We start from the raw sequence: 21,888 nt of genomic DNA, 5'->3' as shown, positions 1-21,888 counted from the left end.
GAAGTTATTTTGATTTGAGAATAGAGGGCTTTATGTTTCCAAAAATGTATCACAAGCTAGGATTATTAACGTTTTCAAACGTTAAAACAGAGCATCGGGATTGTAGTTAACATGGACCCTGCTGTGGTCCGTACCTTCAGTTGAGAACCCAAGAGTGGGAAGCTGTAAGCCCCCTGAGGCTAGCTCTTGAGAACCCAAGGATGGCCAATCTCAAAAGCCTATGTACACGATTATATCAAGAGATCAATGTAGTATGAAATAAAATCCAAGACCAAAAATATGACTCATATTACCTGATGTGTCTCATACCTTATTGATGCGTTGAGTCTTTTTCTATAAAGCCTTCCATTTACACACGGTCTTTGGATATTCAGGCCTGCATGCACAGTATCATCATAGCCATCCAAATGTAAATGAACTGTCATAATGTAATGCATACTTCAATGCTACTTGGTTTGTAGATGTAACAGGTTCCAGTGTTATCGTTCGATGACAGAGCAGTTTTAAAGTTTTTGATTAGGCTATTGTGAATCATCTCTTGTCTTTTTCCGTGTGTGTGCATCTCAGTTCACCCTCCCTCAGTCTGAGGCTATGAGAGGGAGAGAGGAGTCCCAGGCCACACCATCATGCTACTTCTGAGAAGCAGGGATGACATTTTGGCTGCCAATACACAAGGTAGGACACACTGATGGACCTTTTTTAGACTATCATTGTCTTACAGCAACTACCCACGCTCATCCCTGTGTGTGTGTTAGTCACCCACTGTAGTTTACACACTGGGGATACTATATGTATGATAGTTTGTCTCGTGTTGATATTCTTCTGCTCATCTGTGAAAATGAGTCAACAACATCATCTCAAATTCTACAACATCTCCAAGTTTACACATTTTTGGTGTCCCATAAAACTGCAATCTCCAGCATAAACATATCAATGTGGAGATGGTTTGTGGTGGTAGTGGTGCAGGGTGAGACCTGCAGGCCTTGTGGTGGAAAGGGGCACAGGATTTTAGCGTGGTGAAGTTTTTGGATCAATGGACTGCGTCAGTGTGTGAGCTTTACTTGGTTAATAAACCTGACCTAGCCGCTATTGACTACTAGCTTAATTTGCATGGCTCTACGGATATTGATCAAGCAATTAAAGGATTTGTTGAATGAGATTTTGACGCAAAAGGGTGTGCCCATTTGTGAGTGCTTGTTTGTGTGTAGATTGTGTGCAGATTTTGTATGTAGGCCTATGTGTGTCTGTGTTTTGTTATGTGTGATAAGATGAAGGAAGACATTTGTTATTCCCTGAAGTCCGACTGAGATTGGGCTCGCTACGTATATGAATACAGAAACAGTAAATAATGGCCCATAAACAGCTATTACCAACCAGACCCATTATCATATTTTTCTCTATGCAATGCGTTCAGCTCATCTCTCTCTCAATACTTGTTCCCGCTCTCATATGCATCCTCTGACTCTCACTATCATTTTGACTTTGAACGTACGCTCTACCCCTTTTCCACCCTCCTATCGTCTTTTTCTCCGTGCACTGTTAATCAGGCGTGACTTTCAAGAGACTGAGCCACTGTACGGAGTGTGAGACTGAGAAACTAAATTCTTCATTTATGGGCTCTGCGTAGATGCTAGCACACTACAAATGCTATTACACTATTACTACTATAACTGAAAAGCACTGCCCTTACAACGGCCTTCTTTACTGTTCATGGAACACTTTACTGTGTTACTAACGGCTGATGTCGCATTGATGTAGAACATAACTAGATCAGCAATACTATTGAATAATATTATCCATTTCACTACTCCGATTCAACTCCACCAACTTTTACATCGAGTGTGTTTAAGCCTTTTTAATAGCAATATTTTTCTACGTGAGGCTATTAGTCCTAAATTCAATCATTTTTTTCCCCCTCTAGTCTTTTTATGAAGCTTAGAAACTAAATAGGACATTTTAGAATAATGGTTTGAATAAGGATATTGGTTTATCAGAATTCTAGTTCATAGATCTGTTTTAGGTCTTATCTATAGCTCATGTATACCTATTACAAATGGGATTTCTTCTCTTTATTGTATTACTGTAGCCTTTATCATTACCATGCACAGTTATGTTTCAATGCTCTGCGGCTTGGCTCTTGCGTTAGTCATTTTTCTTTTGACTGATGGAGAGAACGGTGCCGAAGCAGATGGAGAGCAAGAGAATAGATTGCTATTTGAACTGGTAAAAAGGAAATCTTTTAAAATTGTGTTTTCTTTTACTAAGTCATCAAAGCAGTTTAAAAATAGACTCTCGCAGCACATACAAGCATGGATCCCAACACATGTCAGAGGTAGACATGCAGTAGCATATACAATACAATACAGCTACAACCTTTGATCTTGAAAATAGTCTGAAATATTCTAAAATAAGCACACTCTGCCCTCCCCCTCACCATAAAACCTAATTAAAAGATTAAAGGATGAGTAAGACTTACTACACATGGAGTTATATATCTTGTCAATATCTTGACACCTGCTCTAGTGTTTTATACTGCTTTACCCTCTTTGCTAGAGAGAGAGAGAGAGAGAGAGAGAGAGAGAGAGAGAGAGAGAGAGAGAGAGAGAGAATTTTTCTTTCAACTTATCCATAAAAATAGGCAAAATTGAGATCCTGAGAGTTAGTATAAAGGAGGAGGGAAGGATAGTGAAGAGACTAAGGCTATTCTTCAAGTTTCTGTAGATGTACAGTTGAAGTCGGAAGTTTACATACACTATGTTGACTGTGCCTTTAAACAGCTTGGAAAATTCCATAAAATCATTATTATTGGATCATCAACAATACAATTCCAATATTGTAGGCCTATTTGTGAGTATTCGGGGACATTTAAAAACAAATTATTTCTGTGTAGTCTTTCTGGGTTAAGATCTGCAGAATATATTCAACATAAATCTGGCTAATATCCAATTATTGAAGAATATAGTGGCTATTGTACAATTATATGGAAAATGTTGGCTTTAATAGGTTTTATTGCGGAGGTAATGCTGTCAATGAATATTAATTGGATCTACCAGAATCACCTTTTTAGATTGACCTGACATATGTCAGGCTGAGCATAGAACTGACTGAACTGTCAACAGGAATCAATACACCTTCACTCATCCTTGTCTCCACAGAGCAACATAAGTCACCTGGAAAACTGCCTCGAGACTCAGTCATTAGCTGAGCATTGCATTCCAACATTTGCTTTGGTGACATCTGTTACCTTTAGGTACCTCTTTGGATACTGCCGTGTCGAGACTTCAAAGATGTATGTTGATGCTCCAGTTGCTGTATGTATCTATGGAAAATCCTACATGCACATCGATAGCTTTGAACAGTTGTACAGTTGAAGTCGGAAGTTTACATACACCTTACCCAAATACATTTAAACTCTGTTTTTCACAATTCCTGACATTTAATCCCAGTAAAAATTCCCTGTCTTAGGTCAGTTAGGATCACCACTTTATTTTAAGAATGTGAAATGTCAGAATAATAGTAGAAAGAATGATTTATTTCAGCTTCTATTTCTTTCATCACATTCCCAGTGGGTCAGAAGTTTACATTCACTCAATTAGTATTTGGGAGCATTGCCTTTAAATTGTTTAACTTGGGTCAAACGTATCAGATAGCCTTCCACAAGCTTCCCACAATAAGTTGGGTGATTTTTGGCCCATTCCTCCTGACAGAGCTGGTGTAACTGAGTCAGGTCTGTAGGCCTCCTTGCTCGCACACGCTTTTTCTGTTCTGCCCACAAATATCTATAGGTTTGAGGTCAGGGCTTTGTGATGGCCACTCCAATACCTTGACTTTGTTGTCCTTAAGTCATTTTGCCCCAACTATGGAAATATGCTTGGGGTCATTGTCCATTTGGAAGACCCATTTGCGACCAAGCTTTAACTTCCTGACTGATGTCTTGAGATGTTGCTTCAATATATCCACATCATTTTCTTTCCTCATGATGCCATCTATTTTGTGAAGTGCACCAGTCCCTCCTGCAGCAAAGCACCCCCACAACATGATGCTGCCACTCCCGTGCTTCACTGTTGGGATGGTGTTCTTCGGCTTGCAAGCCTCCCTCGTTTTCCTCCAAACATAACGATGGTCATTATGGTCAAACAGTTCTATTTTTGTTTCATCAGACCAGAGGACATTTCTCCAAAAAGTACAATCTTTGTCCCCATGTGCAGTTGCAAACCTAAGTCTGTTTTTTTTATGGCGTCTTTGGAGCAGTGGCTTCTTCCTTGCTGAGCGGCCTTTCAGGTTATGTTGATATAGGACTCGTTTTACTGTGGATATAGATACTTTTGTACCTGTTTCCTCCAGCATCTTCACAAGGTCCTTTGCTGTTGTTCTGGGATTGATTTGCACTTTTCGCACCAAAGTACGTTCATCTCTAGGAGACAGAACACGTCTCCTTCCTGAGCGGTATGACGGCTGGGTGGTCCCATGGTGTTTATACTTGCGTACTATTGTTTGTACAGATAAACCTGGTACCTTCAGGTGTTTGGAAATGGCTCCCAAGGATGAACCAGACTTGTGGAGGTCTACAATTGTTTTTCTGAGGTCTTGGCTGATTTCTTTTGCTTTTCCCATGATGTCAAGCAAAGAGGCAATGAGTTTGAAGGTAGGCCTTGAAATACATCCACAGGTATACCTCCAATTGACTTAAATTATGTCAATTTGCCTATCAGAAGCTTCTAAAGCCATGACATAATTTTCTGGAATTTTCCAAGCTGTTTTAGGCACAGTCATCTTAGTGGATGTAAACTTCTGACCCACTTGAATTGTGATACAGTGAAATAATCTGTCTGTAAACAATTGTTGGAAATATTAATTGTCTCATGCACAAAGTAGATGTCCTAACCGACTTGCCAAAACTATAGTTTGTTAACAAGAAATTTGTGGAGTGGTTGAAAAACGAGTTTTAATGACTCCAATCTAAGTGTATGTAAACTTCTGACTTCAACTGAATCAACACAGCAACGATGTTATTACACAGCAATGATGTTATTACACAGCAATGGTGTTGTGGTGCTGGACATACAAATCCAGGCCTTGCTGCACGTAACTTGAGCCACAGGGAGTTCATTTTATTCAAATGTCCCATACGTATTTGAAGTAACAAAAACGTTAAGCTTCACAACCTGTGTGGAACCTGCGTGATGCGTTAATATGAATGTTCACAGACTAACCACAGCTTTATATGGAAGACTCTGTTTGAATATGCCAGGGCAAGTTCTATATTTGCTGTATGGGATTACCTTAGCATTTTTTATGGTCATAAATCTTACGAATGTGAAAGTAATGTTATTCAATATTTTTACCTTTGCTTAACTACAGAGGCAGTGGTCTCTGGGTAAAAATGAAAGCTTTGAGATGGACTGTGGTTTAATTCATCCTATCAAAGAAATAGGCTCTTTTTCTAGATGCAATAGTCTACATACAGTATGTTGTACATTACTCTGTGTTCTGATACATTATATGGTTGCCATATCAACCAAGCAAAACACTTACATTCCTAAAAGCCAGTTTGTGATGTCACAATCATATAATGTACAGTACAAATATACCAAGTGAGTGACCCTTGTCCAATCCACTGGCTCCAGGTCATCTACAAGACCCTGCTAGGTAAAGTCCCCCCTTATCTCAGCTCGCTGGTCACCATAGCAGCACCCAGCTTTAGCACGCGCTCCAGCAGGTATATCTCACTGGTCACCCCCAAAGCCAATTCCTCCTTCGGCCGCCTCTCCTTCTAGTTCTCTGCTGCCAATGACTGGAACGAACTACAAAAATCTCTGAAACTGGAAACACTTATCTCCCTCACTAGCTTTAAGCACCAGCTGTCAGAGCAGCTCACAGATTACTGGACCTGTACATAGCCCATCTATAATTTAGCCCAAACAACTACCTCTTCCCCTACTGTATTTATTTATTTATTTTGCTCCTTTGCACCCCATTATTTCTGTTTTGCACTATCTTCCACTGCAAATCTACCATTCCAGTGTTTTACTTGCTATATTGTATGTACTTCGCCACCATGGCCTTTTTTTGCCTTTACCTCCCTTATCTCACCTCATTTGCTCACATTGTATATAGACTTATTTTTCTACTGTATTATTGACTGTATGTTTGTTTTACTTCACGTGTAACTCTGTGTTGTTGTATGTGTCAAACTGCTTTGCTTTATCTTGGCCAGGTTGCAATTGTAAATGAGAACTTGTTCTCAACTTGCCTACCTGGTTAAATAAAGGTGAAATAAAATAACAAATAAATAAAATCCTGACGTGCAGGTTTTTCTAAGAGGCTATCACTGCCATAGTCCAGCCTCTCTTCCCACTGGTATTGAAATGTCATAGTTAATGGACACTTTGCTGGAGTGACCCCGCCAGCCAGCAACCCCTGCCACCCTAAGGAATCAGAAGGATTGATGTGACTAGTAGTTAATATTAGAAGTTATTGATTGGACTGTGTTAGGGAAAATTGCCCCCAGGAGTTTTCCTAGCACAACTGCCAATAGAAACCTAATTCTCCCCTGAGAGATTACCATCCAGTTACTGTCAAGATCTGTGAAATGTGGCAGCAGTGAGTTGTGAGTGTTGGGCACTGCAGACATATATTTACCACTGAGAGGAATAACTGGTTGAGCCTCTCTCTGACCTATATTAGGGAGAGGGAGCGATGTCTTGATGAAACAATGACACACTCAAGGATGTTACATTGTATAGAAGTTGCCACACTGTAACCAGCATCGAGTAGAATTGAAAACAGGGGGGTTCAATCTCAACACGCTCGTCAAAGTGTGTGATACTATAATATCTGAGAACAGCCAATGCAGAACAACATCATAATTTAAAGCACTCTGGTACAAATAATCGCATGTTTTCAATCAATTTCACATGTAACTCTCATTGATTACTGAAGCCAAACATGGTTGAGAGCTAATGAATATTGTTTATCAAGGTTGGATTATAAAAGTACAGCACCACCGCTTTGCCCTGTGGATGTCACCCTCCCACAGATTAATTTGCACAGATTTAGTCTAACCACTGTATTATAGGGAACACTGAGTTTCTCTTGTCATTTTCTATTTAGTCACATCTGCTGCTTAACTGCAACACAACTGAGTTTCAAACCCCAGGTTGAATACATGCAATATTTTCAGTATTTGATTTAGATTTTTCCCCCTTCTGACTTTTTTTTTTATCTGGGAAGCAAAGTGAATAATTGTCAGAACTTATTTTGAATCTCTTCTCAACCGCCGCTCAGCCATGGAAGCGACAAATTTCAAACACAGTGGCTGCTTAAACACCTCAGTGCAAAGTGTCCCAAATTCAACAAAGTTAAACTGCCTGGTAATGTGGATTACCTGCTACATAGTTCCGGGATGCACCTCCCCCTTGATAAATACAGACGGTACTCACTTCACACACCTTGACTTTTTCCATATTGTGCTGTTTTACAGCCTGAATTTAAAGTGTATTACATTTAGATTTTTTTGTCACTGGCTTGCACACAATAACTCATAATGTCAAAGTGGAATTATGTTTTTCAAAAATTTTACAAATTAATAAAAAATGAAAGCTGAAATGTCTTGAGTCAATAACTAAGCCTAAATGCTTAACAAGTCATAATAAGTTGCATGGACTCACTCTGTGTGCAATAATACTGCTTAACATGATTTTTTAATGACTACTTCATCTCTGTACCCCACACATATAACTATCTGTAAGGTCCCTCAGTCGACATTGAATATCCCTTTGAGAATGGTGAAGATATTAATTACACTTTGAATGATGTATCAATAATTCACCCAGTCACTACAAAGATAGAGGTTTTTCCTAACTCAGTTGCCGGAGAGGAAGGAAACCGCTCAGGACAATGAGGCCAATTTTGACTTAAAAACAGTTACAGAGTTGAATGGCTGTGATGGGAGGAAACTGAGGATGGATTAACAACATTGTACAGTAGTTACTCCACAATACTAACCTAATTGACAGAGTGAAGAAAGCCTGTACAAAATAAAAATATTCCAAAACATGCATACTGTTGGCAACAAGGCACTAATACAAAGTGTTATGTTTGGGCCAAATCCAAAACAACACATTACTGAGTACCACTCTCCATATTTTCAAGCACAGCGGTGAATGCATCATGTTATGGGTTTGCTTGTAATTGTTAAGGACTGGGGACTTTTTCAGGATAAAAAAATTAATGGAATGGAGCTAAGAACAAGCAAAATCCTAAAGGAAAACCTTGTTAAGTTTCCTTTCCACCAGACACTGGGTGATGAATTTACCTTTCAGCAGGACAATAACCTAAAACACAAGGCCAAATCTACACTGGAGTTGCTTACCAAGAAGACTGTGAATGTTCCTGAGTGGCTGAGTTACAGTTTTGACTTACATTTGCCTGAAAATGGTTGTCGAGCAATGACCAACAACCAATTTGACAGAGCTTAAAGAACTTTGAAAAGAATAATGATAAATGTTGCACAATCCAGTTGTGGAAAGCTCTTAAGAACTTACCCAGAAAGACACAGCTGTAATCACTGCCAAATGTGATTCTAACATGTATTAAAGCAGGTGGTTGAATACTTACAGTTGAAGTCGGAAGTTTACATACACTTAGATAGGAGTCATTAAAACTTATTTTTCAACCACTCCACAAATTTCTTGTTAACAAACTATAGTTTTGGCATGTCGGTTAGGACATCTACTTTGTGCATGACACAAGGAATTTTTCCAACAATTGTTTACAGACAGATTATTTCACTTATAATTCACTGTATCACAATTCCAGTGGGTCAGAAGTTTACATCCACTAAGTTGACTGTGCCTTTAAACAGCTTGGAAAATTCCAGAAAATTATGTCATGGCTTTAGAAGCTTCTGATAGGCAAATTGACATAATTTAAGTCAATTGGAGGTGTTCCTGTGGATGTATTTCAAGGCCTACCTTCAAACTCATTGCCTCTTTGCTTGACATCATGGGAAAATAAAAATGAATCAGCCAAGACCTCAGAAAAACTATTGTAGACCTCCACAAGTCTGGTTCATCCTTGGGAGCAATTTCCAAACGCCTGACGGTTCCACGTTCATCTGTACAAACAATAGTACGCAAGTATAAACACCATGGGACCGCGCAGCCGTCATACCGCTCAGGAAGGAGACGCGTTCTGTCTCCTAGAGATGAACGTACTTTGGTGCGCAAAGTGCGAATCAATCCCAGTACAACAGCAAAGGACCTTGTGAAGATGCTGGAGGAAACAGGTACAAAAGTATCTATATCCACAGTAAAACGAGTCCTATATCAACATAACCTGAAAGGCCGCTCAGCAAGGAAGAAGCCACTGCTCCAGTTTGCAACTGCACATGGGGACAAAGATTGTACTTTTTGGAGAAATATCCTCTGTTCTGATGAAACAAAAATAGAACTGTTTGGTCATAATGACCATCGTTATGTTTGGAGGAAAGAGGGGCAGGCTTGCAAGCCGAAGAACACCATCCTAACCGTGAAGCACGGGGGTGGCAGCATCATGTTGTGGGGGTGCTTTGCTGCAGGAGGGACTGGTGCACTTCACAAAATAGATGGCATCATGAGGAAAGAAAATGATGTGGATATATTGAAGCAACATCTCAAGACATCAGTCAGGAAGTTAAAGCTTGGTCGCAAATGGGTCTTCCAAATGGACAATGACCCTAAGCATACTTCCAAAGTTGTGGCAAAATGCCTTAAGGACAACAAAGTCAAGGTATTGGAGTGGCCATCACAAAGCCCTGACCTCAAACCTATAGAAAATGTGTGGGCAGAACTGAAAAGCGTGTGCGAGCAAGGAGGCCTACAGACCTGACTCAGTTACACCAGCTCTGTCAGGAGGAATGGGCCAAAATTCACCCAACTTATTGTGGGAAGCTTGTGGAAGGCTATCTGAAAAGTTTGACCCAAGTTAAACAATTTAAGGCAATGCTCCCAAATACTAATTGAGTGTATGTAAACGTGTGACCCACTGGGAATGTGATGAAAGAAATAAAAGCTGAAATTAATCATGCTCTCTACTATTATTCTGACATTTCACATTTTTAAAATAAAGTGGTGATCCTAACTGACCTAAGAGAAGGAATGTTTATTGGGATTAAATGTCAGGAATTGTGAAAAACTAAGTTTAAATGTATTTGGCTAAGGTGTATGTAAACTTCCGACTTCAACTGTTTCTCGTCAAGATATATTAGTGTTTTATTAGTCTTTGTGTTTTTTTAAAGTTTTTTTACTAATGTTAGAATTTGTAGGGTTGTGAATTCTGAAGGTACTGTATAACATCTCCATTATTATCCTATAACATCTTCCAATACTGGACCAAGGGAGTTTTCTGTCAGGGGAGTCGGCAAGCGTGAATGTATGTGGGTATCAACGTATCAGTGTTTTTCTATGTTACAGTTGGCATCGGCAGTGAACAGCTTGGCAATTAATTAACCATGACCAGAGAGGAATGGGGGAGGGGGGGTGAATTAAAGTTGGTGGCTGAGAGGAGTGCTGGGAGGAGGTGCAGTGGGGGAGGTATGAGGGTGGAGGGGGTGGAGAACACAGACTGTAAATAAAGCCCCTATAGGAAGACGATGGGGTGCTAAATGAAGCCACAGCCACAAATATTCACCACCTAGAATGCTGAGACAATTAGGCCACGTTCACACCGCCAGACAGACCCTGATACGTTCACACCGCCAGACCCTGATACGTTCACACCGTCAGACAGACCCTGATACGTTCACACCGCCAGACCCTGATACGTTCACACCGCCAGACCCTGATACGTTCCCACCGCCAGACCCTGATACGTTCACACCGCCAGACCCTGATACGTTCACACCGCCAGACCCTGATACGTTCACACCGCCAGACCCTGATACGTTCACACCGTCAGACAGACCCTGATACGTTCACACCGCCAGACCCTGATACGTTCACACTGTCAGACAGACCCTGATACGTTCACACTGTCAGACAGACCCTGATACGTTCACACCGCCAGACCCTGATACGTTCACACCGTCAGACCCTGATACGTTCACACCGCCAGACCCTGATACGTTCACACCGCCAAACCCTGATACGTTCACACCGCCAGACCCTGATACGTTCACACCGCCAGACCCTGATACGTTCACACCGCCAGACCCTGATACGTTCACACCGTCAGACAGACCCTGATACGTTCACACCGCCAGACCCTGATACGTTCACACTGTCAGACAGACCCTGATATGTCCCCACTGCCAGACCCTGATACGTTCACACCGTCAGACCCTGATACGTTCACACCGTCAGACCCTGATACGTTCACACCGTCAGACAGACCCTGATACGTTCACACCGTCAGACAGACCCTGATACGTTCACACCGTCAGACAGACCCTGATACGTTCACACCGTCAGACAGACCCTGATACGTTCACACACCGCCAGACCCTGATACGTTCACACCGCCAGACCCTGATACGTTCACACCGCCAGACCCTGATACGTTCACACCGCCAGACCCTGATACGTTCACACCGCCAGACCCTGATACGTTCACACCGTCAGACAGACCCTGATACGTTCACACCGTCAGACAGACCCTGATACGTTCACACTGCCAGACCCTGATACGTTCCCACCGCCAGACCCTGATACGTTCCCACCGCCAGACCCTGATACGTTCACACCGTCAGACAGACCCTGATATGTTCCCACCGCCAGACCCTGATACGTTCCCACCGCCAGACCCTGACACGTTCACACCGCCAGACCCTGATACGTTCACACCGCCAGACCCTGACACGTTCACACCGCCAGACCCTGATACGTTCCCACCGCCAGACCCTGATACGTTCACACCGCCAGACCCTGATACGTTCCCACCGCCAGACCCTGATACGTTCACACCGTCAGACAGACCCTGATACGTTCACACCGCCAGACCCTGATACGTTCACACCGTCAGACAGACCCTGATACGTTCACACCGTCAGACAGACCCTGATACGTTCACACCGCCAGACCCTGATACGTTCACACCGCCAGACCCTGATACGTTCACACCGTCAGACAGACCCTGATACGTTCACACCGCCAGACCCTGATACGTTCACACCGCCAGACCCTGATACGTTCCCACCGCCAGACCCTGATACGTTCACACCGCAGACCCTGATACGTTCACACCGTCAGACAGACCCTGATACGTTCACACCGCCAGACCCTGATACGTTCACACCGCCAGACCCTGATACGTTCCCACCGCCAGACCCTGATACGTTCCCACCGCCAGACCCTGATACGTTCACACCGCCAGACCTTGATACGTTCCCACCGCCAGACCCTGATACGTTCACACCGTCAGACCCTGATACGTTCCCACCGCCAGACCCTGATACGTTCCCACCGCCAGACCCTGATACGTTCCCACCGCCAGACCCTGATACGTTCACACCGCCAGACCCTGATACGTTCACACCGCCAGACCCTGATACGTTCACACCATCAGACAGACCCTGATATGTTCCCACCGCCAGACCCTGATACGTTCACACCACCAGACCTTGATACGTTCCCACCGCCAGACCCTGATACGTTCACACCGTCAGACAGACCCTGATACGTTCCCACCGCCAGACCCTGATACGTTCACACCGCCAAACCCTGATACGTTCACACCGTCAGACCCTGATACGTTCACACCGCCAGACCCTGATACGTTCACACCGCCAGACCCTGATACGTTCACACCGCCAGACCCTGATATGTTCACACCGCCAGACCCTGATACGTTCACACCGTCAGACCCTGATACGTTCCCACCGCCAGACCCTGATACGTTCACACCGCCAGACCCTGATACGTTCCCACCGCCAGACCCTGATACGTTCCCACCGCCAGACCCTGATACGTTCACACCGCCAGACCCTGATACGTTCCCACCGCCAGACCCTGATACGTTCACACCGCCAGACCCTGATACGTTCCCACCGCCAGACCCTGATACGTTCCCACCGCCAGACCCTGATACGTTCCCACCGCCAGACCCTGATACGTTCACACCGCCAGACCCTGATACGTTCCCACCGCCAGACCCTGATACGTTCACACCGCCAGACCCTGATACGTTCCCACCGCCAGACCCTGATACGTTCACACCGCCAGACCCTGATACGTTCCCACCGCCAGACCCTGATACGTTCACACCGCCAGACATTTACATTTTACATTTAAGTCATTTAGCAGACGCTCTTATCCAGAGCGACTTACAAATTGGTGCATTCACCTTATGATATCCAGTGGAACAACCACTTTACAATAGTGCATCTAAATCTTTTAAGGGGGGGGGGGTTAGAAGGATTACTTTATCCTATCCTAGGTATTCCTTAAAGAGGTGGGGTTTCAGGTGTCTCCGGAAGGTGGTGATTGACTCCGCTGTCCTGGCGTCGTGAGGGAGCTTGTTCCACCATTGGGGTGCCAGAGCAGCGAACAGTTTTGACTGGGCTGAGCGGGAACTGTGCTTCCTCAGAGGTAGGGGGGCCAGCAGGCCAGAGGTGGATGAACGCAGTGCCCTTGTTTGGGTGTAGGGCCTGATCAGAGCCTGAAGGTATGGAGGTGCCGTTCCCTTCACAGCTCCGTAGGCAATCACCATGGTCTTGTAGCGGATGCGAGCTTCAACTGGAAGCCAGTGGAGAGAGCGGAGGAGCGGGGTGACGTGAGAGAACTTGGGAAGGTTGACCTGATACGTTCCCACCGCCAGACCCTGATGACACACTCATTAAGTGAGTGAGAGAGAGTGTGTTTTGTGGCTCAAGGAGTAGAGAGAAGGTGGACTAGATAGCTACCACCATAGCACTAGCCTAATGATCCTTCTACCCATCCCGTCATTTAAGATCAATGGACACATACTGTGAGTGTGGGATAGATGGCCTCTTCTGGCTCAAACCTCCAGGACAAGAAAGACGTGGTATATTGCATCGTGTCGACCGTGATAAAGATCAGTCAAGACCAATGTGAAGGCATGAGGGAGAGTTGTGGATGGATGTGATCAGTGGCTCTAGAGAAACAAACGCGTAAGCCAGTAGAAAAGGTTCAAAAGATCTTAAAGCTTTCCACAGGTGAATGAAATATGGCTGAAGCCTAATGATGATTTACATAAGAGTTGCCACCGTATACCGTCTAAAAGTTCTTAATTAAAGGTCAATGGACACTATCTAACAAGGCCATACAAAAACATGCATAAGACATAAGTAAGAAACGTTTCAAAGTCTTGACACCCTGCTATCCTGCTTTCATTCACATTTACATGTATGATGTCCAATTAAAGGGTTACCCTGGGTTTACTGAGGAGAGGGCTCATTCCTGGTGGTGGTTGGCTCCAGCTCCCCCTGCCCTCCCAGAGCTGAGTCAGGAGTCTGAGGAGCCCGGCTGCATGCTAGAGGACCAGCCCCTGGGTTTACTGAGGAGAGGGCTCATTCCTGGTGGTGGTTGGCTCCAGCTCCCCCTGCCCTCCCAGAGCTGAGTCAGTATCTGAGGAGCCCGGCTGCATGCTAGAGGACCAGCCCCTGGGTTTACTGAGGAGAGGGCTCATTCCTGGTGGTGGTTGGCTCCAGCTCCCCCTGCCCTCCCAGAGCTGAGTCAGGAGTCTGAGGAGGCCGGCTGCGTGCTAGAGGACCAGCCCCTGGGTTTACTGAGGAGGCCGGCTGCGTGCTAGAGGACCAGCCCCTGGGTTTACTGAGGAGCCCGGCTGCGTGCTAGAGGACCAGCCCCTGGGTTTACTGAGGAGGCCGGCTGCGTGCTAGAGGACCAGCCCCTGGGGTGCAGGCCGATCAGCCACCTTTCATGTTGCTGCCATTGATTGGGCTTCGTTGAGGAGGAGAATTGATGTGTCTTATGAAGTCGGGGATACGAGGAACAGAATCCCCCATGGCTTCTTAGGGCACGAGCTACTAAGCCCTGATCTACAGTAGATACCGTGTTTGTGTCCATTTATCCGAGGTAAAGGATGTGTAATTGAGAAGGCGGTATGGTTATAGATGACTGGCTGGGGTAGTGTGTGAGTGTGTTTCTACATGTTCATTACCTAAGGTAAGGGCATTGTATAGTGTACATAAATTGATTATTGCATTGTATATGTACGTATGCATCAGTCAAAGTGTTGGTGTGTGTGGGTGTGTGTTTCTGTGTGTGCTTGTTTATGGCTGTGTGTTTGGCTGGGGTCTGCATTGCCAGTGTGTGCCAAACCTTAAAGAATCACTCAGTGAGAGGGACTAAGGAAGGGAGATGTGGAGAAGACAAGGGGAATGAAAATAGAGAAAAGGCGCAGTTACACACACACACACATTCACACACACGGTAAAACATCTGACCTGTACTGTGAGTAGAATGGGGGAAAAAATCCACAAAATGTGCAGTGAGTTATATAGAGAGGAAAGTAAGGAATAAGGGAAGTTTAAATGTACTTTAAACTTTTCCTAGTTTCATTTTACCCCTGAATACGCATTCTTAGTCTGTCTCCTCTGTCCTGCCACCATTCTCTTTTTCACACTGTTCCCTCTCTTATTTTCTTCTGTCCCTTAAGTGTATCACAGCTCTGATCTAACTTTGGTCCTGCCTCTCTATCTTCATAACTTTCTCTCTTTCATTCAATCTGCCTCCCTCTCTTGCCAGCACACTCTCTCTCTCTCTCCACCGTTTTTAATTAAAATCTCTCTGCATCAAGGGATTCCGTTGTAGCTGTGATTTAAATGGGAGAATGACATAAACCTAGCATTACTGTCAGACCAAAGCAAATTCCATCAATTTATGTGAAATTTGCTGTACTGGCCATATATACACTGCATATCATTTTTTCCCTTACTATTCTTTTTTAAAACAAACTTGCCAAAGCAACTCTGTAATGAAATGTTACCACACACACTGCCTTCCTACTGTACCACCTTGCTGTGTGAAACAAAGCACTTTCCCCCCTCCTAGGCATTTTGCCCACCACCTTCTCCCCACCCCTTCACTCACTGTGGACTCAGTCTTGGGTGGATGAGGTCGGGTCTTAATAAATCAGGATGTTACCACCGGCACTAAGGCTAGTTTTTAATTAAAACTGGGAATCAGTCGAGCCGTATTATGAATTGTACTCTGCCACGAGTGAATAAAACATCACTTCTCTCCTAAACATTTTTCTGAGAGTTGGGCGCGCTGTGCTGACAGTGTTATGAAAGAGTCTGGGAGCTTAGTGCTTGCATAAAAATAATAACTCAATAGTGAGGCCCACAGCCATTAGGGTCAACACCATTATATTACACAAAACAGCTACGAGGGCTTTAGCGCTGCTGCTAGGCCAGAGTGACGTAGACGCACAGGTTTCACATCGTGACACTTTGATGATGTTTAAAGTTGTGTCAGTTGATGATACCGAAACACTTTCACACACAACATGATTATTATGATGCTGATGATCAGGTACTCTTGTCCACTGGCTATTTCCAACACAAAACTAATGTGAAACATTTGCTTTTCAAACACAAACAATTGCTCAATATATTTAGGGCCATTCATAAAAAGAGGTGAGCAGGGAAACCTATTCTCCACCTTTCCCTTTTGATGGGCAGAAATGAAATAAATACCATCTATGGATATATTTATATGCAAAAATGTTTTTTTTTTTTAAAGCACCTCTTGAAAGTATCACCGGGTTGAAGCGTAACAACTTGTCTACTTCAATGGTCCTTATTGCTAATTTATGACCTTTTGGTGTCTGTGAGTACAACTGACACCGTCCCAGAGAGAGCAGGGATGAGCCAGCAGATGAAAATTAGCCCCGTGGAGCATAGCGAATAGGAAGCGCTTCATGAATTCAGTCAGAGGATGACTAACTGCAATTCAATCTTACAGCTTTTCACAAGCAAACTTATGAATGCTAATTGTTTCATAATTGAAGGTGTTGGCGGACTCACTTCACTGACTGTGGTGATGCAAATGAAGTCCTCTGGCACTTGTAACTACTGCCACAGAAAACTCAGGCGGGTTTAACCTGGTGGGAGTCACATCACCTTTTGCACACAGGCCTCTATGTTTGTACCGTCATTTGCATTTATTTGCATTATGAATATACTATAGGTAAGCTGTTCCATTTGGTATGTAACTAATGATAAGAAAAGTTTTGTTCTGTACAGCTAGCTATGAATCATCAGCCAATATAATGTGTGGCAATACACTGCAATTACTCACCATTATTTAATTGACTTTCTTTTTCTAAATGATATCTTGATAAAGAGTACAGAAAGTACAATGTCAAAGATATTCTACTTTGTGTTGTGCTTCTTATCAGTGCTTGATTTGGACTGAAATAGGTGTCGGTACTCATTTTGGGTGCCGCTACTGTTTACATTTAGGTGCAGGAGCTAATATTCTGTAGGAGTAACCGGAGCACAAGCAGTAGAAAATAGGAGGTTCTGCCCAGGTCAAGCACTGCTTCTTATACAGTAGTTCATGTAGGTGGGTCTCTTAGAACCGTACAACGAACACTCCAAACAAAGTGTGTTTGATTGAAATATTACGATAGTTGTCACACAGGTACCATGTTGGAGTGACAGCTCCAGATGTGGTGGTGCTGTCGACGGAGCTGAGGCTTACTCTGCGGCGTGCCTCGTGGCTGAGTGCTGGGTGGGATTAAACACGGGACATCTATTGGGAAGCGCTCCTGGATGTCATTATCCTCGTGGGGAGTCTCATCATTGGCTGGGAGCGGAGACGCACACGGCCCTGGAAGACGGCTGGAGACATGACAGCCGTACGCCTGCAAGAAATAGTGATGATCATAAAAACAATGGCGGAAATGAGATACTGAACTGGAATCCTAGTCTCCTGCGACTCTCACAGGGGTTTAAACATTCTGCCAAAACAGATGCTCCAGAGCTGAATTACACCCTTTAATAATGTAACCTATCTCACACCTTTGCAATGTGTGCCGGGTTCTCCAAATAACATGTCCCATGAATTAATGCTTACAATTAATCACAATCCATTAATTAAAACGTTAAATGAATACTTGAAAATGAAATCCATCAGTCATTCACCTGAGTGGAGAACAAAGTAACGTATTACTATTTGACCATTATCAGAGATAGAAACGTGAGGAGTTTGATACAGGTCAGGAGATAGCTGTTGTTATTGCTCTGGTAGAGTTAACAGCTATCACACACTATATTGAAGAACCCTGGTCACCATCCATCCAATCTGTAACCAAAGCAATATTACAGTCCAAGCCTCTTGAAAGTCAGTTAGGACACTGTATCTATGCACTCAATTAGTGAACTAGTTAGGACACTGTATCTATGCACTCACTAAGTGAACTAGTTAGGACACTGTATCTATGCACTCAATAAGTGAACTAGTTAGGACACTATATCCATGCACTCAATAAGTGAACTAGTTAGGACACTGTATCTATGCACTCAATAAGTGAACTAGTTAGGACACTGTATCTATGCACTCAATAAGTGAACTTTTTCGAAGCCGTAGTAGCCATTGGGAACAGAATAGAGTTGTCATCCTCAATTGTTAGTTTGTCGTACAGTAAGTCTTAGTATCACAAGGTCTGGGATGTTTTGTCCCTTTGTCCCTTTGTCCCTTCGTCCCTTTGTGCCTTCGTCCTCTGCCTTTGCAGGGGTGTAATGCAGACAGACATGGACACCACAGTACTGAACTGGATCAGGTTGTGCTCTTGCCTAAGCATATTTCAGGGTACCATTTTAATTCATTTGACTGTACACAAGAGCTGTTGGTTTTCACTCATGGGAGGCAGATTTTGAGCGGGTATCTATATCCCCATATCTTCTTTTAAGCAACTGCTGCAGCACCAAATTCAATTCAGACCATTTATATCCCTGCACGCAAGAAGGACAAATACAATATTTTCAAACTGTTGTCTCTCTTTCACACACACACACATGCACACAAAGGAAATATCCTGCACACCTACTAATCCAAAGACAGGATCCTGGTTCCAAAAATAACAGCTTGGAATGAGATGGATGGAGGAGGACAGATTATTGCGGCTCTGGTCTGTGAAAAGCTGTCAATAAAACACATTTAAAGTGATTACCGGGCCGTTATTGGCACGGGGGTCACTCTGGTTTTCTCACCATTCCAAAAGGCAACACTTTGAAATCATACACACCTGTAAAGGATGTTTAAAATGGAAATAGGCCAGCTGAAGTGGAATTGCTCACGTACACTGATAAGCATATGGGGCAGTGAGCCCACAAGTCAGGGAGGAGATTAACTTTTCTCCTCCAATCAGAAGAGTGGGTGTAAATAGAAATCTAAGAGTTATTACAGGACCAACTGCTTACCTTCATGGTTGTGTCAAAACGCATTACACAACTTCAGGCGTTGTTTAGTACTTTTCTCCTTCATGACACTTGATATTCAGACAAGCCACAGATATTGGGTTTTGTTATAACATATTATAACAATCGAATCCTTCTCCACCTGAAAACAGATTAAGATACAAACTTCATGGCTTCTTTTGGAGAAAATGTTTGGGTCTTTGACACAATTTCTCAGTACTGCAGTACTGTTACGAGTTCCGGGCAAAGATAGTGTATGAATACACGGGTCATAAACAGTTTAGACGTGCTGTTGTCCTCCGAACTCTCCTAAATATCAAAGCAGGCAATAAAAATGACATATTGTATTTGTTCTCCGTATTTATGCAAACATCCCGACTGTCAGGCCTGACACAATGAGAAAAGAGAGAGAGAGAGCGATTGGCACTCCAACATCCTCTCTCTTGAAATAGACACCATTATGCACTCAATGACTCTCGGTAAACATGTGAATGTATGCCTGGCTGTGTATGGTAATGAGGGGGCTGTGAGTGGCTGCTGCAGAACATCACGTCCAGACCTCAGGTTCAAATAGACCCCCCTCTTCCTCCCCAGCAGCCAGCTAAAGGCCATGCATGTACTTTTCCACTAGAGCAACATAGTTCACTCCTCTCAGCGGTTTGGCCCTGTGTTCTAGGGGCCAGCTCATCCCCTCAGGGACCTGATAGTACATGCTGCTGTCACAGACAAACCTCACCTTTTAGATAATACTGGGAGTCAATATTCCCCTGTATTGTATACTTTGCCCAACATCACTTGTGTTGTGACTGTAGAAAGCAAATGCGCATGAATTATAAATGACAGCTTTTGATAGCTTCTCCGTATTATGAATTTCCAGGAAACACAACAGCGTGTGTGTGTGTGTGTGTGTGTGTGTGTGTGTGTGTGTGTGTGTGTGTGTGTGTGTGTGTGTGTGTGTGTGTGTGTGTGTGTGTGTGTGTGTGTGTGTGTGTGTGTGTGAGAGAGAGAGAGAGAGCGCACTGTACTACTGTTATTTTGTGTGTTAGGCTGTCTTTTGCCAGTGTGATGGCACTCCATTACAGTACCAGTCAAAGGTTTGGACACCTACTCATTCAAGGGTTTTTCTTCATTTTTGCTATTTTCTACAGAATAATAGTAAAGACATCAAAACTATGAAATAACTATGAAATAACACATACTGTATAGTAGTAACCAAAAAAAAGTGTTAAACAAATCAAAATATATTTTCCAAGTGACTACCTCATGAAGCTGGTTGAGAGAATGCCAAGAGTGTGCAAAGCTGTCATCAAGGCAAAGGGTGGCTACTTTGAAGAATCTAAAATCTAAAATAGATTTGGATTTTTTTAACACTTTTTTGGTTACTAGATGATTCCATGTGTGTTATTTCATAGTTTTGATGTCTTCACTATTATTGTACAATGTAGAAAATAGTAAAAATAAAGAATTACCCTTGAATGAGTAGGTGTGTCCAAACTTTTGACTGGTACTGTATGTCAGTGCGTAAACGCGAGTGCCCGTCTAATTTCTGGGCTATTTTGACAAGGCATGCTCGCCACCATCACTCCGGCCCCGTACTAGTTGTAATTGTGTGATTTATGGCTGACGAAGGCGTCCAATTACAGAGCCATAATATCCACGTCATGCCTCATATCCTAACAGTGTCTCTACATCAGTTGAGCTATGTTAGCCCAAGCTTTCATTAATGACAAGTACACGTTTTATAGTCCATTTAGTCCCACTTATTACCTGGGGTTTTTCAGGGAAGTAACCACCAGTAGCAGTCGGCAGACATTCCTAATTAGTCGGTCGTTTGGATTCAGTGTTGGGTGGGGTTCTAGTCACATGGGCCGAGCGCTGCAGAGTTTAGCCCCTAGGCTGGTATCAGTGTGGGAGCCTATCTAGGGGTCCATCGGTGTGTAATTGATATCGCAGTGTGCTTTGGTGCGTTAAATAAACCAAATGGTGGGTGAGACGTCTTCAGGGCTTGCTGTGCGGTCTTCTCTTAGACTTCTCCTTCTGTTATGTGATCAACCTTTGTGTGCTTTAAGTGCCGTTCTGGGAATTATAGAACTTCATGGGTTCATCATCTGAATGGACATTGTGTATACAGTGAATGTGTAATATGTGCCTGTGTGTGTGTGTTGGTGTGTAAAATGGACCCATTGCAAGGGTACATTGATTGCTTATCAGAGTTTGCAATATGCCAGGGCACATCAATGTGTAGGAATGGGCAGTGTGTGTGCATGTGTGCATGCGTGCGTGCGTGCGTGTGCGCATGTGTGTGCGTATATATCTCTGTGTCCATCAACAGTGTGTGGAGAGGCCTATGCTAATTGTTGCCATGGAAACTGAGTGCTGCTAGAGAAGTACAGATTCAAAGGAAGCATCTTCCTTTTCCTCCCCCTCTCTCTCCCATCCCTCTTTCTTTTCTCAGTCTATCTGCTGCCATTCCCCTCTCCCTTTCCCCTCATTCTTTCATTCAG

The 21,888-nt window shown here is 43.6% G+C and overlaps 1 protein-coding gene across 1 annotated transcript in view; it reads left to right on the top strand.

Moving 5' to 3' along the window:
* The first annotated feature begins 365 nt into the window (after positions 1–365).
* grin2ba (glutamate receptor, ionotropic, N-methyl D-aspartate 2B, genome duplicate a) overlaps positions 366–21,888 on the top strand; it is an 86,311-nt gene continuing 64,788 nt past the window's right edge. Inside the window, exon 1 of the mRNA XM_082976533.1 lies at positions 366–675. Coding sequence (XP_082832659.1) covers positions 649–675 — 27 coding nt within the window. The 5' untranslated portion in view covers positions 366–648. The remainder of the gene's footprint in view (positions 676–21,888) is intronic.

The sequence above is a fragment of the Salmo salar genome, chromosome 06 (genome assembly GCF_965601325.2).
Source record: "Salmo salar chromosome 06, fSalSal1, whole genome shotgun sequence".
Classification (NCBI taxonomy): Eukaryota; Metazoa; Chordata; class Actinopteri; order Salmoniformes; family Salmonidae; genus Salmo; species Salmo salar.
Note: the sequence above shows the minus strand (reverse complement) of the source record. Positions and strands in the feature narration are given on the sequence as shown.